Source organism: Sinocyclocheilus rhinocerous, unplaced genomic scaffold, assembly GCF_001515625.1.
Source record: "Sinocyclocheilus rhinocerous isolate Xijiao unplaced genomic scaffold, SAMN03320098_v1.1 scaffold1725, whole genome shotgun sequence".
In the NCBI taxonomy this organism is placed as follows: Eukaryota; Metazoa; Chordata; class Actinopteri; order Cypriniformes; family Cyprinidae; genus Sinocyclocheilus; species Sinocyclocheilus rhinocerous.
In genome coordinates this window covers 712077-733398 of record NW_015627232.1, presented here as the reverse complement: position 1 = coordinate 733398, position 21322 = coordinate 712077, and the positions used below count along the sequence as shown (strand labels likewise).

Sequence of the window (21322 nt, the reverse complement as noted above, 5' to 3'; positions counted from 1 at the left end):
CTTTACTACTAGTGCATGCTGATGATGTTTTACTCTTCTATACTAACTTGCATCGTAGCCTACGATTCAATAGGTGTCATCATTGTACAGTCTACATACATGTCATACCCAAGTTTATTAGATACATTTTGCATAGCGTGATTTTAATGATCGTATAAGTTTGGTGAAATTATCTGTAGAAAGTACAGATAGGGATGGGAAGATTCACCGATTCGCATCGGTGCATTGGCATAAAGGTTAATGATGCGATGTATCAATTTAAAAAAGTGTGCATAGGCTACAAGTTGGCATTTGTATCGTGATGCATCGTTTCTAACATATTTGCATAGGTAAAAACCTATTCATTTATATATAATTAGTTACTAGTGGATGCGCTATACTTTTATTATTTAGAAAGTGACCAATAATCTGTGATCTATGTATTTGTTTGTCAAGCGCGTTCTCTCATCACCGCTGCTGCTGCGTGAATATGACGCATCACAACACCACGGAGACCGAGGAAAAACTGGGATTAAAGTCCAAAACCTGACTTGAAATAACCTAACAAATCAATCGGGGCTAAAGCGGTTCCATAAACGACAAATTAAGTTCACACAATCTCACTAATTTGTGCACGCTTATTCTTAAGCAGCCCTTAATGTCGATCATGGATCAAATCGATCCCCCATCGCAAACAGCGAATATATTCGTGCTGTTTAATGCATTTGAGACGTTGTGTTTTCCTCAGTGCATAACTGACATGTCACAGGTATATTTTTCATCCGTAAATGTTAGAAAGTCATGCAAATATATCCATTTTGCTGTCAGGAGTGAACGAGCGCAGCTGCGCGCATGCGTGCTAAACAGACTGAGCGCAATAATTCTTGAGTAAATATACATTTTGCTAAAATATTGGTTGTTGGACATTAAATGTGCCTTTTGTATAATTTAAACCTTCATACAAGTGTATTTTTATGATAGCAATAAGTAACTGTAAAGGGACTATTGTAATGGGTAAATAAAATGTAAGCTAGTTCAGTACTAATTAAGCTCAAATGAGTTAATGTGTGTTTCTTATAGCAGTTTAGAAGTCATTTTCTTTATTATTTATTTTAATTCAGTGATTTTAACTTTTAATTTAGTTATTTTAATGCTTTAAAGAGCAATTTTAGATGGTAACGCTCTAATGTTCTGCTATCTGTTCTGCAAAGGTACAGCTGTTAGAAAACCAGAGAGAGCCTTTCTGCTTGGCTAGAAACTGTAAAAAAAAAAAAAAAAAAAGTCAAATAATAGTGTTCCTATTGGTCAGTGTTATGGCGCTTTTCCACTGCATGGTACGGTTCACGGCGCAACTATAACGACATGTGAATAATCCCGCCCACTCTAAAGCGGTAATGAACTGCAGTGGAAACGCAAACCGAGCCGTACCACTCAGTGGAAAAGCGCCATTAGAGGAACTCAGCTTAGACTGACAGTTAACCTGCTTTAGACCAGGTTAGTTTCCCAGCAGACGTTGCCATAGTGACTGAAGTTGATCTATGTTAAATTTACTACAAACCAGTGTGTTCATAATTAAAATAACACATTAAAATAATATAAGACAAACCAACTTTCAATATCAAGCAGCAAAACGAACATTTTGTTCAGCTAAAAATAGCTGGACGGAGTGGACGCAGATGAGACCGGATGCCAGACCAATAGAATTTACAAATGGCCGCGTCCATTTTTACGACAAGAAAAAAGGGGAACGCTTATTTTAGCATCATCGGTGCGTTGTAGGTTTGTGTACGTGAGCGAATCGACTGCACTCAGAACACGCATGATGCTCAAAAGACATATCATTAGGATTTGAAACAGTTTCAAGAGTTTTTCAGACCCACCATCATACCTCGAATTATTCGACATATTAAATATTTGTATAGGCTATTAAACCTACAATTTGTCAGGATTGAAATAATGTTAGTTTTCTTGTATCACATTGCCACAGTGAAGTGAACCTAAACCAGTTATTTTAATAACCTACAATGAAAAGCCAGCATCCTCCTCCAGGAAATACAATTTATATGAAGAATATTTCAAAACTGATGAGTTCGTTAAAAAAATTCAACATGAACTTTAACTTGTAAAAACGATGTAAAAACTCTTAATCTTTAATAAAGTTTGACCACAGCATATTTCTGAAACTAACACTATACGCATTTATTTTTAAACAGTTACTGTATGGCACAGTTGGTGTGAGATTAATCATTCAGACCAGAGTTGAAAACAGACAAAACAAATATAGGCCTAATCTAATGTTCTAAAAAGGAAAACATGGAGAAACATAAAGACAGTGCAATAAAAAGATTTGCTGTTGTCTAGATCAGTGATCTCAAAACCAGAACAACATACTATGAACATTGCCATGACATGTCTGTGTGTCAGAATTTCCAGTGAATGAAAAGTGATCATTAATTTAATTATTAGTCAGCGTAGTATTTATTTATTTTAAATTTTGTCATGATCCCACATTCTTGTCGAAAGACATCTTCACCTTTTCTGGGCACCTCAGTTGTCTAAGAAATTTGTAAGAGTTGTAATTTCATTACCTGTTACGAAGTTTAGAATCTTTAATTACATTTTTTATTATCAACGATAGTTTTGGATTTAGCTAATAATTTAAAATGACAAAAGAGGATAATTTTAAAACATGATGAAATTAAATAAAATATATTTTGATTAAAATAAATGAATAAAAAATGTAAATTAAAATAAAATACATTTTGTTGCAATAAATAGTGCAAAATTGTCTATTTTGAGACAGGTTTGTTCCTGGACTGACAAGTCTAGGGCTGGATCTAGACCTATCCTGCGTTCCATTCGGAAGGGCTCATCCCTATGCCCTAATCCCTTCGAAGGGTTTACCCGCCGGAGTGAGAGCTTCGAAGGGTTGAAGGGTGTAGGGGACCAAACAACTGTTTCTTGAAGTGCCCTTCTGCATCATCAGCTTCTGCCCACACGGAGGCGCTGTCATCATGCAAACGGCGCAAAGGATCATGGGAGCCCGAAGTGTCCATCAGTTGTACCCTTCGAAATCCTTCATTCTGAAGGGCCCTTTGAAGTGGTCAGTTTTGAGCACTTCGGTTTGGAACGACCCTTCAATATGGCGGCCATGATTGTTTTCACTCCGAAGTGCCCTTCGGAGGGCGATATATCTCGTTTGGAATGCACCGCTAGTCTTGGTGTTAGTAGACCTAGTATTGGTGTTTGTCTGAAATATACACTACCAATAAAAAGTTTGGGGTTTGTAATTTATTTAATTTTTTATTGATTTATTTTAAGTTTCTTTTGCTCAAACTATTTCATCAAAAAATACTGTGAAACATTACCATTTTAAAAGAATTGTTTGATATTTGAATATATTTTAAAATGGCATTTTTTTCTTGTATTGTCAACGCTGAATTTTCAGCAGCCATTACTCCAGTCTTCAGTGTCACAAGATCTTTCAGAAATCATTCTAATATGCTGATTCGCTGCTCAGGAAACATTTCTTGCCATTAGTAATGTTGAAAACAGTTGTGCTGCGTAAAGGGTTAGTTCACCCAAAAATGAAAATTCTGTCAATAATTACTCACCCTTGTGTTGTTCGAACGCGAGCGTGTGGCGGCGCTGACCCAGATCCGGCGTAATGACGTCATCCCGGCGGATCTGGATCATCGCCGGCGCCGCCACACTGAGAGGACAGTAGAGAGCTGACAGGAAAGCACTGGGAGGAGAGAAGGGAGCAGGATCGGCAAAGGACCTCGAGGCGGGATTCGAACTCGGGTCGCCGTGAGCGCAGTTGTCGACGCACTAACCACAAGGCCATGGGCGCCGACGAAAAATCGATAATTTTGACCCATACAATGTATTTCTGGCTATTGCTACAAATATACCCCATCGACTTAAGACTGGTTTTGTGCTCCAGGGTCACAATTTATCTTAAAAATCATGTTTAATCTGTAGTAACGGTAACACTTTACGATAAGGTTTATTAGTTAACATTAGTTAACTACTTTAGTTCACATGAACTAAGCATGAACAATACTTCTAACGCATTTATTAATCTTAGCTAATGTTAATTCCAACATTTACTAATGCATTATTAAAATCAAAAGTTGTGTTTGTTAACAGTAGTTAATGCACGGTGAATTATCATGAACTAACAATGAACGACTGTATTTTCATTAATTAACATTAACAAAGATTAATAAATACTGTAATAAATGTATTGTTCATTGTAACTAATTAACTAATGGAACCTTATTGTAAAGTGTTACCATAGTAACATTAGGATTTAAGGTCACACTTTACAATAAGGTTCCATTTTTTTTTTTAAAGTTAACTACATTAGTTAACATGAACTAACAATGTAAAATACTTTATTGCATTTATTAATCTAAGTTCATGTAAATTTCAACATTTGTAAATACATTATTAAAAAATGGAATTGAGCTAACATGAACTAGTAATGAACTGTTGCATATACAATTTAAGATATTTTTGATGAAATCTGAGGGCTCTCTGACCCTCCCATAGACAGCAAGGTAACGACAAAGTAGTCCGTGTGACATCAGTGGTTCAACTGTAAAGTTACGAAGCTACGAGAATACTTTTTTGCGCAAAGAACGGATCTGGGTCTGCGCCGGTGCCGCCACACGCTCTCGTCATGATACTGTCGTGAACGCACGTCCACAATTGACGCAGTAGAGACAAAAATGTGGAATAAAGTCATTATTTTTACATACAATACAAAAAAGTATTCTCGTAGCTTTGTAACTTTACAGTTGAACCACTGATGTCACACGGACTACTTTGTCGATCATCTTGGTACTTTTCTGGACCTTGAACGTGGTAGTTACCTTGCTGTCTATGGGAGTGTCAGAGCCCTCAGATTTCATCAAAAATATCTTAAATTGTGTTCCGAAGATGAATGAAGGTCTTACGGGTTTGGAACAACACGAGGGTGAGTAATTAATGACTGAATTTTCATTTTTGGTTTTAATATGTCTGTGAAAACCATGATTATTATTTTTTTCAAGATTCTCTGACAAATCTTTTGTAACATTATAAATGTCTTGCAAATGAACTGAAAGTTAGTGTGAATTTGGTAGATCCAACTTAAAAATATTGTTTTTCAGTCAGATATTTACCAGAAAGCCAGTACAGTAATATAAACAGTATTACTGTTATCAACAGTTCAGTATCATATTTTTTTTTAATATAAAATAAAAGGAGAGGGTGAGGAATGTTCAGAAATTCATACACGGGCAAACAAACAGGTGTGAGGGGTGAAAGAGTATGTTGTTCACGTCAGCAACCACAGATAGCCTCCCTTCAGAAATGTTCACCTGTAGAGTTGGCAGAAGGACACTTGGCAGTTTAATCATACAGAACAGATACATTTGCAAAAGAATCACTCCGAATGACTCGCTCCACTGGTTCTCAGTCGTGTTTGTTCAGGATTAACTCCATATTAAGCAGCTTCATGTTTTTTTGTGTAACATTGTCTATGAAAGAGCTCTGACTCACATCTGCCCACCACTGCCTCGTGTCAGGATCCAATTTTCAGTTTTTCCATCTGATTTGCTGAAGTAACAACAACAACAAAAAAAAAAAAGAACAAAAATTACTTCACGCAAACCCTATATTGCATTGTTGCAATGCAATGAAGTGACCTGTAGAAGACACTGATAAATTACTGTAAGATGTTTCTCAAGATTTTTCCTTAAACCTACTCGTACTACACTGTGAATCAGAAAATGACTCAAGAGTGGAGGCTCACTTCCTCTTACCGCATTATTGAGGAGTTCCTGGATCTTCCTGTATTCGGGCGAGTCTCGTTCCAGCTTCTCTCTGTACACAACAAGCTCCTGCCTGTCCTTCAGGTCTCTGTATGTCTGAATGAACAAAACAAACGCAGTGATTTAAACTGAGAAAGACTGAGAAGCACTTCGAGGATGAACTCACATTGATGACGATGTCATGGCATTTATATTTCAGAGCCACGCTGAGCTTGAGCTCTGGGTCGTCGATGAGGTTCACATACTCCTGCAGCACCTGCAGATCACAGGAAAGCACAGTGAAGTGCATGCTGGGATGGGAAGTGAGCAGGTTTATTACAACATGGAAACTGACGTACATTTACAGGGGCGCTGTTCTTCTGCAGGATGTCCACCACTCTGTGAAAGCCAATGGGAGATCTTTTCTTGGTGTATCCTAGCCAGTTTTTGGTGTTGAACAGACTATCCACATCAAACCAGGATTTCAACTTCGCTCTTGCGCCAAGAGCCGTGAGAATATACTGCTTTTCTGAAATCTGCCACAGCAAACATGAATGGTTTAGAACTCTTACCACGTTATTAAGGAGATCCTGGATCTTCCTGTATTCAGGCGAGTCTCGTTCCAGCTTCTCTCTGTACACAACAAGCTCCTGCCTGTCCTTCAGGTCTCTGTATGTCTGAATGAACAAAAGAAACGCAGTGATTTACACTGAGAAAGCCGTAAACGCTGCCATAGTGACTCGAGAATGAACTCACATTGATGACGATATCATGGCATTTATATTTCAGAGCCCCGCTGAGTTTGAGGTCTGGGTCGTCGATGAGGTTCACATACTCCTGCAGCACCTGCAGATCACAGGAAAGCACAGTGAAGTGCATGCTGGGATGGGAAGTGAGCAGGTTTATTACAACATGGAAACTGACGTACATTTACAGGGGCGCTGTTCTTCTGCAGGATGTCCACCACTCTGTGAAAGCCAATGGGAGATCTTTTCTTGGTGTATCCTAGCCAGTTTTTGGTGTTGAACAGACTATCCACATCAAACCAGGATTTCAACTTCGCTCTTGCGCCAAGAGCCGTGAGAATATACTGCTTTTCTGAAATCTGCCACAGCAAACATGAATGGTTTAGAAACTCTTTCCCATAGACTGTTATTACAGACTCGCACATATGCTATGTATACACTACTGGTCTAGACACACTTGAATGAATTTGTGTTTCTAATGACTGTAGAAACATCTAAAGGTGTAGGTGTTTGTAGACAGATATGAAAACTACATGATAAAAGTTATAATCAAGATGAATTTGAAGAATCAAAAATATATGATAGTCCTGATTTGTCTAAAGTTTTTGGTCACTTGACAATTCCCACACTTCTATTTGTGTTATTTTATAGTTTTGATGATTTTACTATTGAAAAAAGTAATAGTAAAGAATGAGTTAGTGTGTCCAGACTTTTCATGGTGCTGTAAGTTGTTAACTATTAAATACAAATTTAATTAAATACAAATAATTTGATGACAAATGACGGTTTATTTTACCCGGAAAGTTTTTCTAATGTTCGAAGGGCTGCTAAAAGTTCCCTGTGGAATAAAAAAATGATGACAATTATTGAAATACAGTTGCCCAAAATGTATCTGGACATTTAAACAACACTTTAAAATGTGTAAATATCAAACCAGGTGACATTTATAGCACTTTTCAACTTTTCAAAAATCAAACAATGAAGCTGGTTAGGTTTCATATTACAAATCAATAGGAACATTGTTATTTTTAAGTTTCTAAAAGCTCTCTGAAGCTGTGGGAAATAATATATACAAGAAAAAGAATTATCCAATTAGTAAATGATTTACTAAATGAAACTGACTATAATACAATAATTAGAAATATTTATATAATTACTGTATACCCTACTTTTCAAAAGTTTTTTTGAAAAAAAAAACACTTATCAGCAAGGACCAGATTACACTGATCAAAATGACATTAAAAGACATTTAATTAAATACAAATTTAATTAAATACAAATAATTTGATGACAAATGACGGTTTATTTTACCCGGAAAGTTTTTCTAATGTTCGAAGGGCTGCTAAAAGTTCCCTGTGGAATAAAAAAATAACGACAATTATTGAAATACAGTTGCCCAAAATGTATCTGGACATTTAAACAACACTTTAAAATGTGTAAATATCAAACCAGGTGACATTTATAGCACTTTTCAACTTTTCAAAAATCAAACAATGAAGCTGGTTAGGTTTCATATTACAAATCAATAGGAACATTGTTATTTTTAAGTTTCTAAAAGCTCTCTGAAGCTGTGGGAAATAATATATACAAGAAAAAGAATTATCCAATTAGTAAATGATTTACTAAATGAAACTGACTATAATACAATAATTAGAAATATTTATATAATTACTGTATACACTACTTTTCAAAAGTTTTTGGGAAAAAAAAACACTTATTCAGCAAGGACAGATTACACTGATCAAAATGACATTAAAAGACATTTATAATATTACATGTTAATGTTTCTAATTTAAATAAATCCTGTTTTGAACTTTTGATTCATCAAAGAATCCTAAACAAATGTATCTCATGGTTTATAAAAAAATATTAAGCAGCACAAATGTTTTCAACATTGATAATGTTTCTTGAGCAGCAAATCAGCATATTAGACTGATTTCAGAAGGACATTTTAAAATATTTTCAATAAGAAATCAGTTATTTTTTCTTATAATATTTCACAATATTACTGCTTTACAGTATTTTTTTTATCCTTACCATGGTGAGACTTTTTAAAACCAAAATCTTTCTGACCGCCAAACTTTAGAATTGTAGTGTATATTGTAATACCAATCCAATCTCACGGCAATTCATACATGTTTTATGAGGTGGCTAATTCGCACGGTTTGTGAACAAATCGTACATATTTTACGAGGTGGCAAATTCGTAGGAATGACCACCCCAACCCCGTCCCTAAACCTACCCGTCACAGAAAACGTATATCAGATTGTACAAGTGAGGTTGTACGAGTTCGTACGAATTAACCACCTCATAAAATACATACGAACTGGTCATGAGATAGCGTTGGTAATACTTGATGATATTACATTTCTTAATGTCCTAATGATTTTTGGCATAAAATTTAAATCAATAATTTTGACCCATACAATGTATTTTTGGCTATTGCTACAAATATACCCCAGCGACTTAAGACTGCTTTTGTGCTCCAGGGTCACATATATAGTAACATATTCAGTTTGTTTACATAATATTTTACAATATAGCGGAGAAGTGAAACGTGATCTTGTACCTCTGACTCTCCGTAATGGTAAAAACAGGAGTAGTACAATGTGGTGATGATTGGCATATTAAGAATGGATGCTTTTCTAGGGAACTTCTTAAAGATTTCTGCATCTGCCTTCTTGTCACTAGCCTGTAAAAAATAAATAAATAAAATACATAAATAAAAAAATACAGTGAACACACCAGTTGAATGAATTGATAAACCCTAACATTAGGATATTTTCTAAAGAAAAGTCATTTTCTCATGTCTGATAAGTACTTAGTCCTTAGGCCTGCTTCACACATCCTGCGGTTGTGCCACATATTCATCTCAGCGCTCATATTAAAAGATTTTGAAATTCACACTGCACGTGTGAGAAGCGATGCACTGTGTCCCAGATGCAACAATGACAGTCAAGTTTCTGAGCTCAGCTTATTATATTTGCCAAATATTATGAACACAGCAGAAAACAGTGAAAATGCACTACAAACTATTTTATCAACACAATCTTGTGTAATACAGGCTGTATGAAAAAACATATTACAATGGTAACTAATTTGCCATTGTTAGAAAAAAAAGGAAAAACGTGCTTCATGCAAGTAACAAAAATAATTTCTATTCAGTAAATCTGTACATTTGATTATCTACCATGTTATTAACCTCGAAATCCCATTATTTTCTGCACTGAGCCATAGTGAGCGGAGACAGAAAAGGTGTGATGTGTGAAACAGAAAATACAGGTCAAGAGTGAAGACCTTGCTTTCTAACAAGACTATATTCACATTATACAGCTGACTGATGCAAACTGAAACTCACTTGTTCTTATGTGCTATCAAGCCGTAAGAATAAAGCGAGCACAACTTTTCACTTGTTTCATAATAAAGGAAACATCTGCCATGTAACCCAATTTGAGAGAAGCCCATCCGTCTGGCTTCCCTCTGTACAGAGAGACCCGTCACCTACCACACCACCCTCAGGAAAGAGGAAGAGTGAGGAGGTGCACAGGAAATATCTCTTTAACAGCATGGTAAGGTGTGGCAGACATAGACAACCTTTGTGTCATTTTTTGACGTTAAAAAACCCCCCACTTGTATCTTTGTTTAATATACAGAGAAAAGAAGTCAGCGCTGTCATGGTGTCTTTTTCCTTAAGGTGACATTTGGGATGGGGTCTGGCATTATTTTTCCAATTCCATTTGCTAGCAGTACAGAAATTACTGTACTACATATTATATAGTTATTACATATTGTTATTATGTAGTTGTAGTATATTACAGTACTACTTTAACCAGTTTCAGTTATTCATATACTTACACTTCCAGTCAAAGGTTTTTCACACCTTTTGGTTTTCATGATCTTAAAAAGCTTAAACAATTTTCATACTTTCATTAGTGCCATTTCAGTGTCTTGACTATTATTCTAAAATGTGGGAATAATAAACAGTAGTTTATTGGTTGGACTCCCTCACCTCTATGATTATTTGTCTCTCGAGGAGGGTATAGTGGTCTTGAACGTGAGTGGCATCGTCTTGAGAGAAAGGAAGGCTGAGAACAAACAAGAGAGATGACATGGATCATTAAAGGTCAGCAGGAGATGATTCTGAACTCTCTACTGAATTCCTCCGAAAGAGCTTTACCCGAGGCAACTTTTGAGGAAGTCTCTTCTTCGGCCTTCATCCTTAATATTTAAGTGTTCTTTGTATTGCATCAACTGTTTAAAATACAAAGGAAGCCAGTTTAACTTATGTGTGATCAAACAGAAACATTACTACAACTTACTGAAGAAAAACAATTGGTAATATTTTATAAAATATTTTATAATAAGGTTCCACCAGTTAACATTACTTTACATTTACACATTTAGTAGACGCTTTTATCCAAAGCGACTTACAAATGAGTAATTAGTTAACTATTTAAGTTAAAATTAAATGAAAACATACTTTTAAAGCATTTATTAATCTTTGTAAATGTTAATTCCAACATTTACTAATACGTTATTGAAATCAAAAGCTGCATCTGCTAATATTACTTAATGAATCTGAGCTAACATGAACAGTTATATTTTTATTAACATTAACGAAGATGAATACTATAGCAAACCTATTTATTGTAATGTTACCAAAAAATGTTACTACAATGTTCAACTTCCTCTCTTTTCACTTTTATTTAAGACAAATAATGTCAATGAGGCAAAAGCAGAAAAGTGTTCATTTTGTTAAGGCCATTTTCTTCCTCTTTTCACTTCTTTCTGCTGACACTAACCCTCTATGATTTAATAAAAGTATGTACAGTTTCTTTTTTTCTACTTAAAGTGGAAGACATATATATATATTTATATATTTTTTATTTAAATTTAAATATTAAAAATCAAATTAATTAAAAAATCTAAATATTGAGAAAATCGCCTTTAAAGTTGTCCAAAATTAAGTCCTAAGCAATGCATATTACTAAACAAAAATGAAGTTTTGATATATTTACAGTAGGAAATTTACAAAACATCCTCATGGAACATGATCTTTACTTAATATCCTAATAATTTTTGGCATAAAAGAAAAATTGATAATTTTGACCCATATAATGTATTTTTGTTTATTGCTACAAATATACACGTGCTACTTAAGATTGGTTTTGTGGTCCAGGGTCACATATGACCTGGAGATGACATTGCTATAGAGGGTTAAATATATATGGTCACGTGTGTACTGATGTGTGTACAAGCTGTGAGTATAATGACAGTTGAGTGTGTAAGTGCAGTTAGTACCTACCGCCATATCTTCTGTCCTGCCAAGAGCCCTAAAATATAGTCAGGTGACCAATGTGATAAAGACAGTTATTCAAATAAAACACACAACAAGCCAACTCTTCAAATCAAATAAGCAATGCTAATATATGGAGAGATGCCAACCGCCCTCGCACAAAAACACTGTAGACAACTATTTTTAACATGTTTCTCACTAAGAGAGGAAGTTGTATATATAAACAGCAAACTTACTTCAGTAACTCAACCAAAAGCTTTTGTTCTCCCATTTCTTTTAAATAATGAACGTAATGACGCAAAGCCACATCTCTCGCCATTAACTCTCGAAAGAGGATTTCTGCAAAAATTACAAAAAAAAAAAAAAGACTTTCTAGAAAATATTTAACTTATTTTGAAAAAAAAAAGAGAAGGAACTGGTGAGCAATGACAGATCACAATACATCTCACCTTTACTTAATGACTTGTTTAAATATATCAAAACCTGCAGTAGAAAAATGTAAAAGATCAGTTAATAAGCACAAGCTGTTCCTACTGATATAAATCATCATAGAGACATAGCAGTGCTTCCATATAGGGTATGTGAGAGATGTGCGGCTCACAGCAGTGATGAGGTTGCCATCATAAACAGCAACTGCTTCATCTAGCAGCAGAAGTTTGTCTTGCAGAGAGCGGAACTTTTCTAGGGAAAATTCCTGTAAAATAATAATTTTAATTAGATGAGAAAAGCATATTTTCCCATTTACAGCCATTCAAATGTAGCTATATATTCTGACGAAATCCTTATTGTAAGCAACATAAAAACATGTGACTAATATTTTGTTATATGACAGCATATATTTAAAAAATGTAAAATGGAAAGAAAGGGGCCTGCACCTACTGCTATTGAGAAATAAATAAATGGCTTTATTCTGCTATATCAGATCTCCTGACTTCACCTTTACACTGACTTTCTAGTCTTGTATATCTAGTATTTATCAGTAAAAATACAGTACTTTCTATATAAAGCTCGTTGCTGCCCCTACCCGTCCTTTCTGCATTCTCCTCACGGTTTCCTCAGGACTCAGGTCACTGACAAAATCCTATGGCATTTAGAAAACAAATAAAAAAAATAAAAATTACACAGTGGAAACTTTTGGCCAAACATACACTACCCTTCAAAAGTCTGGGCTCAGTAAGTTAATTTTTCTGGGAGAAAATAATACTTTAATTCAGCAAGGATGCATTAAACTGATCAAAGTGAAAGTAAAGAATTGTAGAATGTTATATTTTCAAATAAATGCTGTTCTTTTGAACATTCTATACATCAAAGCATTCTGAAAAAAAAAAAAAAAAATTACGCGGCACACTGTTTTTAACATTGATAATAAGAAATGTTCCTATCAAATCAGCACATTAGACTGATTTGAAGGATCATGTGACACTGAAGACTGGAGTAATGATGCTTAAAGGGGTCATACGACGTTGCTAAAACGAACATTATTTTGTGTATTTGGTGTAATGCAATGCGTTTATGCGGTATAAGGTTCAAAAAACATTATTTTCCACATACTGTACATGGTAGGCGTGGTTGACTCTTAACTTTTATAAAGAATATATATCTCTTTGGATTTGAGACTTTAGTCTTTGTAACTTTACAGATCTTCTTTATGCACCAAGAGCTTGTAACACTCCAAAGAGAAAGGAAAAAATTAAATCACATCATATGACCCCTTTAAAATTCAGCTTTGTCATAGCAGGAATAAATCATATTTTTTAATATATTCACATACAAAACAGTCATTTTAAATTGTAAAAATACTTCAAAATATTACTATTTTACTGTATTTTTGCTCAAATAAATGAAGCTTTGAAGAACAAAAACATTTACATTTAGTCATTTAGCAAATGAGGACAATGGAAGCAATCAAAATCAACAAAAGAGCAATGATATGAGCAATGAAGTGCTATGACAAGTCTCAGTTAGCCTAACGCAGTACGCAAGGTTTTTTTTGTTGTTGTTTAAATTATATAATAAATAAAAAGAAAACAGATGGAATAGAAAAAGAATAGAGCAAGCTAGTGTTACGAGGTAAATAAGTCTGCAGAAAGCATAAGTCTTCTGAAAACATTTTCAGTCACGGGACATTTTACAAATTAAAGTAAGTGTACGAGTTTCACTAGCGCTCCACAGGCTGGTGTTCTCCGTCTTTCTTCAACATTAAAAATCTTAACCCCAAATGTTTTAACAATGGTGTAAACAAACATGTCCATATGTGTTACCTTTCCATCTGACTTGGGCTTTCTCAACACAGGTGCGTATGTTCTAACAGATGTGTCGCTAAAAGCTAGAAAAGAGTGAACAAACACACTTAATTCAAACAAATGAGAAATAGGCTTAAATCATTCTAAATACTTCAATGACTTGAACTTACACTCGGAGAAGGACTGGAAAGGTTTACTCTTTGCTGAAGGAATATAAAAGGAGTCAGATTGGTGAGTCTAAAATGATTGAACTAAAACGTACAAGAACTCTTCACTATAGATTACCTTTAAACAGGGAGCTCAGGGAGTATCCAGACCCCTGTTTGGACAGTGACGGAGTGGTGTCTATTTTGGGAAAGCTCTGCTCGCTGCCTGAGCGGATACTGGAGGCGGTTTCCTTCACCGACCAAGAGATGCCTACCCACAAACAAAAACTGATGAGCATCCAGATGAAAGACAGACAGTAAAGACAGTAAGAGAGTAGGGAAAGGACTGCATACTTCCCACAGGTTCCCCACTCCAGCTGACTCTCTCAACATCATCCTCATCCTCATCATCATCCACCAGGATGCTGTTCACGGCCCGCTTGGACTCTTTCAGCTGGGAAATAACAACACAATGTTGTCTAAATCAGAGCTTTTTAAACTGAGGGCCACACAGTGGTTCTAGAGAAAATGTGCGGACAATGTGAGATATACAGTATCTCACAGAAGTGAGTACACCCCTCACATTCATTTTCACTTAGGGGTGTACTCACTTTTGTGGCCAGCGGTTTAGACATTAATGGCTGTGTGTTGAGTTATTTTGAGGGGACAGCAAATTTACACTGTTATACAAGCTGTACACTCACTACTTTACATTGTAGCAAAGTGTCATTTCTTCAGTGTTGTCACATGAAAATATATAAAATATTTACAAAAATGTGAGGGGTGTACTCACTTCTGTGAGATACTGTATATATACAATAAATGTTGTGCAAAGAATATTGACTAACAATAGGTTTCTAATATTTCCTTTCTTACTATGTACATAAATAATGTTTAAAAACAGGCCTATGTGTTGTATCTTTCTAAAGAGTTTTTCTTTGCCAATGTCTCCTTTAATTTAGCCAGTTTAATTTAATTCCTTTAATTTACTATTTTCTGTAAAGCTGCCACTTAAAAACATACAAAACAACTGACCTGATTTGAAAAAAACGTCCCTCATGTTCTAATACAAATTATATAGTTAATTAAATATGAAAAGCTAATATTTTGCTTTGGATCCGTTCCAACAAAAAACTATTAAATTTCGGGAAGAAGACGTTGTCTTCATAATATTTAACCACATAATATGGTTTTAGGACTGAATGGACCATAAAGTGCAGTTATTCTCCACTGTCATACTGCTGAGGTAAACGGGCGTTGGACTGCATAGAGTTCAATAGAAACACAATGAACTTACCCGTGAAAACTCATCGTCATCATCGTCAAATGTGAACGCTTTAAATTTGGAGCTGTTCCAGTACTCATCATCCTCTGGTTTGGCCCGTGACATCTGAAAAACATACACAATGTAGACTCGAAGCAAGCAGTGGGGCTGCAGGTCCCTTAATGTGATTCATCTGATCTGTGCCAGAAGCCCTCAGCTACAGGACACATCCTAGTGAACGTGTCACTCCATTCAGGTGAATCTTTATTTAGCAATATGCTGCTGTCATCTTAAACCGCCACTATGGCATTTGAGATTCGCTAAGATTGTCATTTGTAAGAAGTATCTATTTCATATGCATCGATATTATTTTGCTGCTTGGACCATGACAAAAATAAACAATATGATTTTATAACAACGATATAACACTTACCTTGGAAATATTACAGTGAAAACCGACTCATGAAACGTCAGATTTCTTTCCCACTACTTCCTGTTTTTAACACGTCGCCAAAATAAAAGCCCTGCAAACGGTGACGTTCTTTCCTGCTGTATTTTAGATATGTTATATAGTATGTATTACAAATTAGTCAAAAGCGAATTAGCTATATGATAATAAAAATTTAAAAACTAATGTAAAAACGCAACTTTTTGAACAAATATTGTCTTTTACATTACACACCTGTTTTCAGGTATTATTGTTGCCTATTTTTCTGTCAGTAATTCATGCTGACTTTAAAACGAAATCGTTATACTTTCTTTTTAATTTAATATTTATATAATTTTAAATATATCGTTCTTTACACGTTATTAGGCGGCGCATCATTTCCCAGCCTCTGCATCTGTCTCTATTATATTTTGTATATTCAAATCTAATCTTAATAAAGTATTGTATTGTATGTTGGTAATTAACTAGTGAAATACAGTGTCATCCCAAAGATTTCGTAATTGCAATTAAAGTCATACCAATGCATCAAATAATATACTCCAATTCTTGACCAATTATAAACTGATATCGGTTAGAAAATAAACAGCCAGAAGCAGTGTTTTGCACCCATTAAGAGATAAAAATTAGTTTTTGTTTAAAAAAAAAAAAAGGTAATCAGTGACTCTTATTCATTCTCAAATGATTACTTACACAAATTACTTACATTTAAAATAGAAACTGTCCAAAAATGTAACTGAACTTGAAGGTTTATGAAATTCTTAGAAACTGTTCAGACCACTTAAATCTAATAAAAAATTTAAAAAACCCAAACTGCCAAAAGGAAATACATTTTAAAAACACAGGTATTTACCCTTAAGTGTCAGTATTTTCAGTAGTTATTCCCATAAGAAGTGTACAACGTTAATATATGTGTGTGTGTGTTAATTTTGACTCAAAATGGCAAAAAATTCTTTCCATGTAGATACAAATGAGTAAGAGCAGCATTTTCCCAAACCGCACAAATTCAACAAAAAAGCACGACAGGTACTCTTTTATTGTTTGTTCAAATTTATGTGGCTAACAAGTCAATAATTACAAAGATTTCAACCTGTGATTCTTTTTTTCTTTTAAAGTAAAAGCAGTAGTGTTCCGAGGATAAACTTCCATCTGATGAAGCGGACAAGTGAAGTATGGGGGAGAAAAAGGAGGTACAGGAAAAACCATTCACACAAAATCATATCCTTAGACTAAACAAACGTGTGCAAGTGTCTTACAGTGTTTCAGAAGGGCGGGGGGAAAACATAATACCGTCAGCCTCGTCAAAACCACTGAAATGCTTTAACGGACAGTTTATTACGGAAACTAAAGTTGGCACTGAAAACACACTCGAGTGATAATGGATATGCCTGCGGATCTTAAGCATGTCAACAAACAAACTCATATCAGCGTCCTGATATCAAACATCATAAACCAGAATCAGAGCATGGCTATGGTGAGATAACCTTATCACATATATATTTTTTTAACTTTCATTTTTAAATAAGAGCACACAAAGCAGCAGTAGCAGCTTAAGAGGAACTACTGAAATCCTATGAATAGTAGCTGTGTGCCGTTCTCCTTTGTATTTTTATTAAAACACTTATCTATGTAAAGTCTTCCTTTTTGTTGCTTTCTTTTTTGTTATAAGCTGAACTAGATATCTTTGTGGGAAACACCTAAGTTAAAATATGAATATTATAAAAGCTGGTTTAAATGCAGAACTTGAGAGAGAAAGAGAAATTACATAATAAAAGTGCCCTCTGGTTTGGCTTTAAACCCCCGAAGTCTCTTGTCACCGATTTATTGCTCATATGAGACGTTTTCACCGGTCCGGGACGAATCATGTTACTGGTCCAAGAATGTCACAGTTCTATATCGTCCTCAGTTTCTTTCTTCCCGATACGCTCCTCTCTTCGGCCCCCTTGGTGAGTGTTCCTGATAATATACATTTAAAAACAGCATAAGAAGTCTCCTTTCCCATCAATTCGGTACTTTGAAGGGAAGCTAAGAATCCAGAAGCAATTCTGACACAGCAGATGTAATGCATGTTCATTTACTAAAGTAAATAATAATTTTTTTTTTTAATAAAAAAAACTTGCAGGAGCATGGCATGATATTCAGATTTAAAATAAAATAAAAATCCATCATACTGCTAATCTGACCCAGTTAGTGTAATACCATGACATTTCCACCAGGGGGCAGGCTTTTATGTTTTTTCTTTCTTTTGGTGGCTTCGCCCGTGCCTGTCAGCACACACCCAGCACGCTGCTCTTGTGGAGATGGAGGCGTCTACCCAGCAGCAGGATTTGGGGTAAACCTTTGGCCCTTGTTGTGGATGAGCAGGTGACTTTTTGTAAGAGTCTTGGCACTTCTTAGTGAGTCCTAGTAGAGCGGATGGATATGGGAGGGCGTGTCTAGGGTGTGCGCTGGGTGAAAAAAAGGGAGCTGTCCGTTTTCAGCCGTCCAGGGATTGATCCAGGCTGTCCAGAGTGAGCTGACTGCGGTGGGGAGAGTTGGGGCTCGGGGGGCTGCTGGGGTTGGAGCTGTTGGAGGGGGTGGAATGTTTGGTTGAGTCAGAGTCGGGCTGCAAGGATAAAAACAAAACAAAAAAAAAACAGGGCTAAAGAAACAATTAACAGATCAGTTGCTTGTTGTCTAGTTGGTTTTTAAATTTTTGCACAGTATACATGCATTTAGGCCGAAGTGAGTGTTTACAGCAGTATTATTATTGTTAACTAAAATGCTTTCTGCATCTGAAATAAAGCTGAAATAAAATGTAAATATTATTGAAAAACTGAATTAAGTTCAAGTTGAAGTATTATGATTACTAAACAAAAATAGAATTAAAACAAGAAATGTATTAAATCTTTAAAATTGTTAAAGTATTAAGATTACATCAATAGAAATAAAGATAAATAGTAAAGCTGAATATTGAGGAAAAAACAAACAAAAAAATTAGAAAAGCACATAAAATTACTAAATTTCAAACTACAATTACGTTTAAGTATTAATATTACTAAAACTGAAATAAAAACATTTAAATTTAAATATTGGGGAGAAAAGCAATAAATTTACTTTGTAAATAAAAATGAATACTAAAAAACACAAAGAAAAGCTAATTCAAAATATTAATACATACTATAATATCATATAAATAAATTAAAGCTAAATAGAAAAATAAAAAACAATTAACACAAAGTTACCAACTCTTATACGAAACTTCAAATGAAAAAAGAAAGCGAATTCAAAATACTATAATAGTATATACATAATACTAAATTAAAAACGAATGACAGCTAAACAGGAAAAAAACAAAACAATAAGAACATACAATTAATAAATCTTATATTAAAATTAAAACTGAAATAATCGATAAATAATAATAAATGATATAATATACTATGAAATACTAAAAGAATAATTTTATACAACTAAAATAACACTAGTTTACAGCTGTAGCAGGTTTTACTGTGAGAACTGGGGCAGTTATTACAGATCACAAAATCAGGACACAAGAAAACGGCCAAAAGCACCTCAAAGCTCCTTTAACCATCCATCATGTATCTCGAGAAGCTTTCAAAATGTGGGGCGAATGAAATAAAACCATATTTGGCATCCCGGGGGAGGTCATTAAGGTAGATGATAGATGTTTTTACCTCTCTCTCAAAGTCTTGATCTTGATCAGAAATACTGCGAGATGACCCTGCTCCTCCAAAATCTCCTCCTCCTTTAAATAATGTATACATTTCAGGCATTTAGACAATTTTAGGTGTGTATCAGCTTGTCTGCGTGTATAAGGAGCGGCACCCACCTGAGGCAGTGCGGGTGATGTGGGTCTTACTCCTCTGTTGCCGTGAGATGCTGGACAGAGGCCGGGGCTTGTCTTTAGACAGGTCGTCCTGAGAAGAGGGCATCACACTCTGCAGCAGAGGAACAAGAAGTCAGACACATACAGAGTACACCACAGTCATGCACTTGTGTAATAAGAGGCATGTACACACACTTTTTGACTTTCTTTTAAACTATTGTTAGAACAAACATTTGGTTTGGGTAATACGTTTCATGCACAAATTATTTATTTATTTAGTTGCTTGCTATAAACCCGAGAATACAACATTTAGTCTTTTTTTCAAGGAATGTTTTGGATTAATTAGATGTCAACCTCAATCAACAGCATTTTTGAGCATTATTTGGAATAGAGGTGTCACAATATACCGGTATTGACAATAATCGTGATGTTTAAAAAATTAAATATTGATATGTTAGGACTACATATGATAGTAGTATCGCGCAAATAACACAGCTAGTTGCCACTCCAACACACACGAAAAAAACAAAAAAGACAACGATGCAGTTTTTTTTATTGTTAACCACAAGTATTTAAGTATTCACAAGTAATCATTTATTAATTTAAATAAAGCTGGGATAAAATAAAAATAAATAAAATGTTTGAGTTGAAGTACTAAAATTACTACATAAAACTGAAATATAAATTAAAAGTAAATAAATATAAAAAACAAATAAATGGCAAAAGCACAAAATTACTAAAACCTATAAGCTAAAATGAAAATGATCTTTTTTTGTTTTTGTTTGATTTATCAGTCACAAAACAAACAAAAAAGTTAGAAATGAATTTGATAGATTAACTTTTTCCCCCAAAAAATTTCAATAGATATAACAATATAGTTACTGTAAATTATTTTAAACAAAAGAAATGTGTAGTGAAAATCTGATATTGTGACAGCCCTAATCTGGAAATAATTTCGGATTGAGCAATTGTATCACACTAGTCTCATGCTGAAGTATGAAGTTTCAGTTTAGTGAAAATCTTTTCAAAGTGGTGTATATTTTAAGGTTTATTATCATGCCTCACTTTCATGGTAAGAGCCTTACTGTAACTGCTAGTTTACTACAACAGTGTTCGACATTACAACAAGCATAAACTTCAAATCACACACAAACATTAGTAAAACTGTTGATTTTACTTTTTTTTTTTTACTTTAAACATCGCATTTTTTAAATATGACTATATATTTTCAAACAGATTTTAAAATTTCACCCAAAAATGAAAATTCTGTCATCATTTACTCACCCTCATGTTGTTCCAAACCTGTACGAGTTTCTTTCTTCTGTTTAACACAACAGACAATATTTTGAAGAGTGTAGGTAACCAAACAGTTGCTGTCCCCATTGACTTCCAAAGTTTTTTGTTTCTACTAAGGAAGACAATGGCTACGGCTAAATGATGACACAATTTTCATTTTGGGGTGAACGCTCCTAAAATCGTTAATTCAAATGTCTTCACCCCATAAACAAAAAACAAAAAGTCACTTCACTCAAGCATGAACAAAGAGTTCAGCAGGACAGGGATGGTATAACAC

The 21322-nt window shown here is 34.6% G+C and overlaps 3 protein-coding genes across 6 annotated transcripts in view; all 3 read right to left on the bottom strand.

The window, feature by feature from the left end:
• Positions 1-3604, bottom strand: part of LOC107723405 (probable G-protein coupled receptor 132) — a 9574-nt gene extending 5970 nt beyond the window's left edge. Inside the window, exon 1 of the mRNA XM_016532007.1 lies at positions 3594-3604. The gene's annotated coding sequence lies outside the window, so the exon portion shown is untranslated. The remainder of the gene's footprint in view (positions 1-3593) is intronic.
• A 1605-nt stretch (positions 3605-5209) lies between these two features.
• Positions 5210-15993, bottom strand: vipas39 (VPS33B interacting protein, apical-basolateral polarity regulator, spe-39 homolog). Of its 4 annotated transcripts, XM_016531977.1 has the most exons (20): positions 15909-15993; positions 15509-15601; positions 14566-14665; positions 14351-14482; positions 14236-14268; positions 14084-14148; positions 12847-12903; positions 12424-12516; positions 12272-12305; positions 12059-12161; positions 11832-11859; positions 10704-10777; positions 10536-10611; positions 9096-9218; positions 7838-7879; positions 6709-6885; positions 5968-6057; positions 5793-5897; positions 5530-5586; positions 5210-5348 (listed from the first exon to the last, which is right to left on the bottom strand). In XM_016531977.1, exons 2-19 carry the CDS (start codon positions 15599-15601, stop codon positions 5566-5568), a joined length of 1446 nt encoding a protein of 481 aa, XP_016387463.1. In that variant the 5' UTR covers positions 15909-15993; the 3' UTR covers positions 5210-5348; positions 5530-5565. The 4 variants fall into 4 exon arrangements, with proteins under 4 accessions (XP_016387463.1, XP_016387457.1, XP_016387454.1 ...); XM_016531971.1 differs by having other exon boundaries at positions 5210-5586; positions 15509-15737; XM_016531968.1 differs by having other exon boundaries at positions 5210-5586.
• Positions 15994-16925: 932 nt separating this feature from the next.
• The window catches only part of LOC107723369 (serine/threonine-protein kinase MRCK beta-like), an 88894-nt gene continuing 84497 nt past the window's right edge, over positions 16926-21322 (bottom strand). Inside the window, exons 35-37 of the mRNA XM_016531959.1 lie at positions 19753-19861; positions 19598-19668; positions 16926-18525 (exon numbers count right to left, since the gene is read on the bottom strand). Coding sequence (XP_016387445.1) covers positions 18397-18525; positions 19598-19668; positions 19753-19861 — 309 coding nt within the window. The 3' untranslated portion in view covers positions 16926-18396. The remainder of the gene's footprint in view (positions 18526-19597; positions 19669-19752; positions 19862-21322) is intronic.

Coding starts and splice junctions, on each gene's coding strand:
- vipas39 (XM_016531971.1), bottom strand. CDS start 15,601: ATGTCACGGGCCAAACCAGAGGATGATGAGTACTGGAACAGCTCCAAA. Junction 7,880..9,095: donor ACCATTACGGAGAGTCAGAG/GTACAAGATCAC, acceptor TTTATTCCACAG/GGAACTTTTAGCAGCCCTTC. Junction 5,898..5,967: donor GCCATGACATCGTCATCAAT/GTGAGTTCATCC, acceptor TTGTTCATTCAG/ACATACAGAGACCTGAAGGA.